Raw genomic sequence first — 7778 nt, forward strand, 5'->3', positions numbered from 1 at the left:
TGGGTTAGGGTTGCGGGACTCCGGCTTAAATAGCCAAATTTTGTCTTGGGCGACGAGCTGGAGCGACGAGCTGGAGCGACGCCACACGGCGTTCGCACCGCGGCGACCGGGCGGCCCGCCTGGACGCATGAGACGGATTTGAGAGGTCCTGTTGTAGATGCTCTTAGTACCGAAAATTGAATATCCAAGACATCGCCCCTCTCCTCTCGTCAACGAACTACACCAGCAGAGCAGATCACCATACCCACCCCTGCCCAGATCCGAAGGAAAGTTTCGCGCTCCGCCCGACAGAACCATTTGCGCGGTGGGGGCCGACGACTCATAGCGTAGCGTGCACACCGCACGGTGGCAGTATAAAGCTGCACCGGCTCCTGCACCCAGACCGCACAGCACCATCACACCACCGCACAGCACTCCACTGCTGCGGTACAGAGGAGCAACGTGCGCACGAGCTGCCGGCATGGCGAGGCCGTCCCTCTCCCTCCACCTGTGCCTGGCCGTCCTGGCCATGGCCGCCGCCGCGTCCGAGGCCGGGTTCTACGACCAGTTCGACGTGGTCGGCTCCGGCAACAACGTGCGCGTGAACGACGACGGCCTGGCCCAGCAGGTGGCGCTCACGCTCGACCAGAGCAACGGCGGCTCCGGCTTCAGCTCCAAGGACAAGTACCTCTACGGCGAGTTCAGCGTCCAGATGAAGCTCATCGGCGGCAACTCCGCCGGCACCGTCACCTCCTTCTACGTGAGTTCCGTCTTTTCTTTTCTTTTCTTTTCTTTTCAGAGGAGCAAGGGATCGAAGACCATCGTGGTCTGACTGTGGTTGGTTGACTCGTGTTTGTATACAAATAGCTGACGTCCGGGGAGGGCGACGGGCACGACGAGATCGACATCGAGTTCATGGGCAACCTCAGCGGCGACCCCTACGTGATGAACACCAACGTGTGGGCCAGCGGCGACGGCAAGAAGGAGCACCAGTTCTACCTCTGGTTCGACCCCACCGCCGACTTCCACACCTACAAGATCGTCTGGAACCCCAAGAACATCATGTACGCACGCACATATCCATTCCCCACACCATCTTGCATCCAAGTTCCATGTCTAATTCTTCCATCGATGTTAAAATCAGATTCCAGGTGGACGACGTGCCGGTGAGGACCTTCAAGAAGTACGACGACCTGCCGTACCCGAGCAGCCAGCCCATGACGGTGCACGCCACGCTCTGGGACGGCAGCTACTGGGCCACCCGCCACGGCGACGTCAAGATCGACTGGAGCCAGGCGCCCTTCGTCGTCAACTACCGCGGCTACTCCTCCAACGGCTGCGTCAGCAACGGCGGCTCGTCGGCGTGCCCCGCCGGCAGCGACGCGTGGATGAACACGGAGCTCGACGGCAAGGCCCTCGGCACCGTCGCCTGGGCCGAGAGCAAGTACATGTCCTACGACTACTGCACCGACGGCTGGCGCTTCCCCAACGGCTTCCCCGCCGAGTGCAACCGCAACTGATCCATCCTCCCCATGGATCGTCCATCAGTTTCTTCCTTCCATCCTTCCTTCCTCGTCATTGATCGATGTTCTTGTTTGTCCATTCGATTCGAGACGGACAAACGTTACTGCCTTTAGTTCATTTCTCATGTACATTTCACCATGGATTTGATTGTTACAGTGAGTGTTACGGTTACTGTTACAGAGAGAATTAAGGTGGGTTCTTGTGGGTTTCTCTGCTTGGAGAGAAAGAGTACGAGTGCACATGTGATCAATCGGTTATGTATGAACAAACCTTAATAAATTATAAATAATCGTTGCATCTCTTTTTCTTTTCTTTTGATAGTGAAATTCTGTATATCTCTCTGAGATATTGTTGTGGACTCTCTCTCTGAACATGTTCGTTTTCGGAGCTATCCGCCTGGCTACATTCTTGTGAGTTTGAACTGTCACCGTGTGACGCAAGCAGACAAGTTACAGCTGCGTGCTTCGCTGTTCAGCTGGCTTCAGTCGTACACAGTGTACGGCCGGATTTACTTTGCTCTGCCATGTTCAAGACGGGAGTTGGCACGTTAGTTGGTGAATGGTGACTGTGTTCAAGTCAGTAAATTGGAGTGCATCTTGACCTGGCTGAATTTGAAACAAAATACACCGCTGATGAAAGAGAGAAAAGGAGGGGACCTTGAGTTCCTGGCAAGAACAAGGAGGCATTCAAATTTAGAACTATATATAAACATATGTTAATTAGAATACCCAAAGCTTATGAAATCTAAAATCATTTTCCCTCTTTTGTTAATTATTATTATAAGGCAAAATTTGTAGGGCTAGTTTCAGCTTTAGGATTGGTTCTCTACAAAATTCATGTAGAACTTATGATTTGAGTTGCCGGATGAAAACAATTCATTCCTATTCCATCAATTTCATAGGCAAATCGACATGCTCCCCCCAACCCCCAAAAAAGTATTGCTTTGCATTTTTTTTAAACATCACTTGTGGTCCGAATACCGCGGAGTATACCAATCCTCTTTTTTATCCTGTGCCATCTGGTGCAATGATTGGCCAGAGATACAAGGCATTTGGTGCTAACCAAAAGTGCCAGTGACTTGAGCGAGTGGAAGACGGAATAATGCTTATCTTTGAGCTCAGCTTCCAGAATGGCTTATCAAGATGGCCCTGGAATGGTCCAACAAAGTTGTTCAAGGGGCCATTGCTGCACTGGATGCTAGAAGAATGGCATAAAGCTTCTACCACTTGCCTAAGTAATGTATTTTGTTTTTCAGCAAAGAGAATTTCATCAATCATCACGTTAAAGTGATGCACAATTTTCTAGTACAAATCCACCTCTGCATAACTAGATGTACACAATTAACATGTCCAACGAAAAACTATTTCGATATGATTTGTGATAGGAAGAAAAAAGACTAGGGTGCTAGAGGACTGCGGATTAGATTGTCATCATTTACTAGTTTTCTTTTAAAAGGAGGTTGAAACTCCCCTCTGCATCAATAGATACACACAACCATCTTTATTTAATTATTCAACAAAGGTCTGACAAAAACATACAACAAATAACTTGAAGTCCCTACTCACACCTACAAACTCGATATAGGGAATGCCATTAATCTCCACCATGTAGAACCGGGATCACCGTTGATCCGCCTGCATGACGTATCAGGATATACACCCGATACAACAAACCCAGAGCGTACACCGAATGCACATGCTTCATAAGACTTTACCATCATCGAACTGTTGACCCATCTAAAGGAAAAAGATCCACATCATCCTTGCTAGGCCGGTCAGCCGTTGACGCCGCCATGGCACCAAACAGCACCGCCGCCATAGTTTAAATCACATAGTTTATTATGACCAAATAAAAATATCATAGTTTACAAAGGAAATGAAATTTAAATTGTCACAAATACATTGAAAAGAAAAAGAGTTGATACATCTATTGGTTGCCAAGGTGGGTCTACATATGTTCAACCAAATTGGGTGAACTGTTCAAACGTTGCCGCAACCATAAATTCCTCATTGTCCGACGACAAATCATCCGATGAACACATGAAGTGGTTGAAAAAGAACTCATCCCCACTATCCATGGTACCTTGTGGGCAAAGCGCCGGACACCTTGCAGGCGTGGTGGAGAAGCCGGACGGTGAAGAGCCATGCGCCTCTCCCCCGCTCAGGCGGCAAGCCTGTCGAAGTGGAGACTGTCGTGGAGTGAGGCCCGCGGGCTTGGAGCTAGGCAGGCAGCAGCGGAGTCGATGTGGTGGCGTGGTCGTGAATTTGCTACGACGGCGACAAAAAGAGACGACCAACGCCGCCAAGAGCGGGCATCGGATGCGACCTCGAGGTGGAGGAAGTGTGTGGATGCGAGCGGTGGACGGGGCAGTGTCCATGCGGCCTGAAATATGGGAGGCGGCGGCGGCGGCGTGGATGAAGGTGTTGGGTGTGGAGGGGATGGGGAGAATAGGTGGATGTGCCACCGACGGGCAGGCGTCCATACATTGGCCGCGCGCGCCGACGCAAACCTGGCCCAAAATTGAACCGAAAATGGGTTGTGGGCGGACAAAAAAACTGACGGCTCTCCCTTTTAAGAAAAAAGACCTTACAAATTTGTCACTGCAAGAAAAAAGACCTTACAAATTTGTTCACACAAACCTAAAAATAAATTCACTATCTTGTAATAATTTATTTATCTAGAACATAAGAATATAATATTTGTTACGACCGACACATTGGACACCTACCTTCTCATGATCCTGCTTACCAACAACCTGCACATTGATCTGTATCTAGAAAGGTGTTTCTAGTTTTCGGCGTTGCCGCGTTGGTTGGTCGTAGTTGCCGGTGAAAAGGTGCAATTGAGGTGTGAAAGTGAAACCTACGCACTAGCCAACTTTGTCATCTCCCTGGAAATTTATTTCCTTCAATGAAAAGTGCAATTTATATATAAAAATGTGCACTCTAAAACACACTTGGAGGGAGTACCTAAGGAAATAATGTAAACAAATCCATCGCTCTGTAGATAATTGTTAAGCGACGGAATTCTTAATACATGATGAAATTTTCTATCAATAAGCGACGAACATTTATATATAAAGGAAGATCATTTTTGTAAAACATGATGGACATTACACTACACGATGAACATTTTTATAATTTTTTTACTCAAGTAGAATATGTCAAAATATATATAGAAATGAGAAAATAAAAGTGAAGCGCTAATAGAAACTAGCAAAACTGTACACCACACTAGCGACCAGATCCCACACATGCACAAGCTCGTTTTTGTAGAACGCGCAGGTTTGGCTTGGGGCGTCGCTATAGTGAGTTGTGGAAGAAAACCCGATAACAAGGAACGCGGTGTTTCTGCGCTCGAGCGCACATGAGCTCGGTATCTGAGTGGTTGAGTTGGCTCGAACGATGCAATGCATTTATGAGTTGGGCCAGAGGCGCGAGCGCTGGAAAATGAGCGAAAGGGGAAAATACAACTCAGCTGTGGGCCAGGGGGAGACGGAGGAGATGTGGTGGTCGACGACAGCTGGCCGAGCCGTGGCTCGGGACGTCCACCTAGAAGTCCGTTATTACAACCAGATCCAGCGCATCCCTTGATGACCGTCAGATTATAGATCCAACGGCTGAGAAACTCCCGGAGCACCTAAGTTTAGGGTGTGTTTGGTAGCATGTATGGACCTAGCCTAGTTGTTCTCCTCTCATACATGCTGAGTGTAGACATGCTGAGTCCATGCAGTTGCTGTTGTTTGGCAGCGATGTATGCGCTGAGACATGCTGAGCTGAGACTTTGTTTGGCAGCCTGCATGTGTTTAGACATGCTGAACAATTTCAAATTCCAATTTTTTTTGAATGATGAACAAAATCGGAAAAATATGAACACAAATTTAAACATATTTTGAAAATTTACAATTTTTGGAAATTCTATTTTTCTAAAAAAATAAATTAAATTTTGAAATTCTAAACTTTTTTGAAAATTTGAACATATTTAAAATTCCGAGCTTTTCTGAAAATTTAAACAAAATTTGAAAATTGAATATTTTATAAAAAATTAAATAAATTTGAAATTCTGGCTTTTTCAAAATTCAAACAATTTTTTATTTTATTTTGAAATTCCGAACATTGTAGATTTTTTAAAAAATATTGAAATTATGAACATTTTTTGAAAATTTAAACAATTTTGAAATCCTAAATTTTTTCAAAAATTTAAAGAAATTTCGAAATTCTAAACTTTTCGAAAATTTAAACAAATTTTAAAATTCTAAACATTTTTTGAAAATATAAACATATCTGGACGTGGTCTGGTGGGTGGGTACGAGTGTCAGGACCAGCATGGCTGCCTCCATGCACCTTGTCTGGGGTGCATGAGATGAGCATAGCTGAGGGCCCTTTTATGCATCAGATGAGCATAGCCCATGTAAGCTCATGCACCCTACCAAACAAGCAAAAGTGGGTCGGATTGGGAACTTTTACCCTCCTGCACCCTCCATGCACCCTACCAAACACACTCTTAGGTGCTCCCGGAGCACCAGATATCTTCCCGTTCCTCCTCCTGATCCGTGGATCAGGAAAGTTGCTTTTCGTTATCTCTGTCATCGACGGAATAAATGACTGGATTGGATGGCAGGTGGTGGGAGTGGGGCGGTACAGTCGTCTCCTACCTCACGCTTCAGGATATCTACCAGAGTGTGGAGAAGGGATTCACCAAGAGATTCAACCATGTAGTTCTATATGCAGCCGATCAAAAGGTATGAAAGGCCTCCCCTAGTGTTTCTTGTCCTAGTAGATTCCATGGCCTCGATCTGAAGTTTGGGCCGATTTCTTGTGAGATTTACGGTGCTTGAGGTCGTTAACGACAGTGACATCCCTACGGAGCCCCTTCCATTATCCTGTTGCGGCTCCGCCTGCTGGTATCGAGCAGAATCAACCCCCGTTGAAAGCTACGACGGTCAAATTTGTGTGGTCGGAGCTCAGAGGGAAGATTCCCCACAAGCCTCGTCACAGTCCGTTGGAAAGATGGATCCAAGAGCTCCAGTATGGGCACGCAGGTACGTTAGGAATCAAGATATTCAATCCAAAAAATTAGTAGTTCAAGTCGGCTTCAGCGATTGCGGTCATATATGTGATTGATTGCAAATAAGCAGAGTACAGTCAAGGAAGAATAGCCGCCGATTGTGACAATTGAGAGATTTAGTTATGTGCAAACTGAAAATTGGAAGGTTTTATTAGTAACTTAGGTAATGATTGTCAAAAGCATGATTTGTCTGTTAAATCAAGATTTGCACTATTGGTCAGGAAGTCTGGAGAGAAGAATGTGTTTGTTTCGGTTCCAACTGCAATCTGTTCAGGCAATTCTGAGCAAAAGCTGAACTGTGGTAGTTCACCAAAAGTAGCTGACTGAAAAGATCTAAGGGTTTTCTGTACATATTTTCTGGAAATGGAGGTACGTGGCATTTATACGACTGTTTTCGTATGGTGATGCATGCACTGCTTGCGTAAAATCGCTGTAATGATCTGATCAGAAAACTTTTTTATGTATGTATGCTTTTATGTGTATGTTAAGTTGACTGGTGGCATAAGTATCCTTTGTGGACGACTTTACATTGCAGTGTAAAGGATTTGTAGCATTCGAAAAACTGATGAAGAGTGGAAAGTTGCTGTCTGTTACATATTTGTAATGAGCTCAAATTCATATGCTGTTGTCTGAAAGATTAGAAGTTCAGTTGGAAATTGGTGTACCTGAGACAGATTGCTTGCTGAACTGCACAAAAGTTATAGATTTTACCAAAGAATGTGTGCTTCGGTACAGGTGTCTGCAGTAGTCTATTTATGTGTGGATAGGTATTGCATAATTTTGGACTTTGAACTCCATGGGCGGGAGCCTTAGACAGCATATACATACACATTCAGCTGCCGAGGAGAAAATGTAAGGTAGAGAAATCGCCGGATGGCTCCATCTCACCACATGCAGGCATCCTTTCAGCTAAATTCTTGTGGGTTCAGTAAGCGCTGGTGTCTGAATCGTCAGTGAATCAGGGCGTAGGCAAAGGCTTGAACCTCAGTTCAGTTTCTGATGTTTCTGATAGGCGCCCGTGCAGGTTTTTTTTTTTTTTTGAGAACAGAATCTGGAACCGGGCGGCCCACATCGTGAGTGTACGTCTGGGCCGGGATAACAGAGGTAAACGGCGTAGAATTGAACGACGGCCAGTTGTGGGCCATGGGGGCAGAATAACCACATCACATAAATAAAAATAAGTGGGCCTCTTCGCTGGTGGTTAAGGA

General features: G+C 46.0%; 1 protein-coding gene and 1 long non-coding RNA gene across 2 annotated transcripts; both read left to right on the forward strand.

Moving 5' to 3' along the window:
• The first annotated feature begins 216 nt into the window (after positions 1-216).
• On the forward strand, positions 217-1804 carry LOC109743601 (xyloglucan endotransglycosylase/hydrolase protein 8). The gene is made up of 3 exons (XM_020302694.4): positions 217-739; positions 847-1043; positions 1124-1804. The coding sequence occupies exons 1-3, from the start codon at positions 461-463 to the stop codon at positions 1497-1499; spliced, it is 852 nt and encodes a 283-aa protein (XP_020158283.1). The 5' UTR covers positions 217-460; the 3' UTR covers positions 1500-1804.
• A 4250-nt stretch (positions 1805-6054) lies between these two features.
• Positions 6055-7167, forward strand: LOC109743609 (uncharacterized). Its single transcript, XR_012187940.1, has 3 exons — positions 6055-6244; positions 6356-6544; positions 6792-7167. It is a non-coding gene; the product is annotated as an uncharacterized lncRNA (long non-coding RNA).
• Positions 7168-7778: the final 611 nt, after the last annotated feature.

The sequence above is a fragment of the Aegilops tauschii genome, chromosome 1 (genome assembly GCF_002575655.3).
Source record: "Aegilops tauschii subsp. strangulata cultivar AL8/78 chromosome 1, Aet v6.0, whole genome shotgun sequence".
Classification (NCBI taxonomy): domain Eukaryota; kingdom Viridiplantae; phylum Streptophyta; class Magnoliopsida; order Poales; family Poaceae; genus Aegilops; species Aegilops tauschii.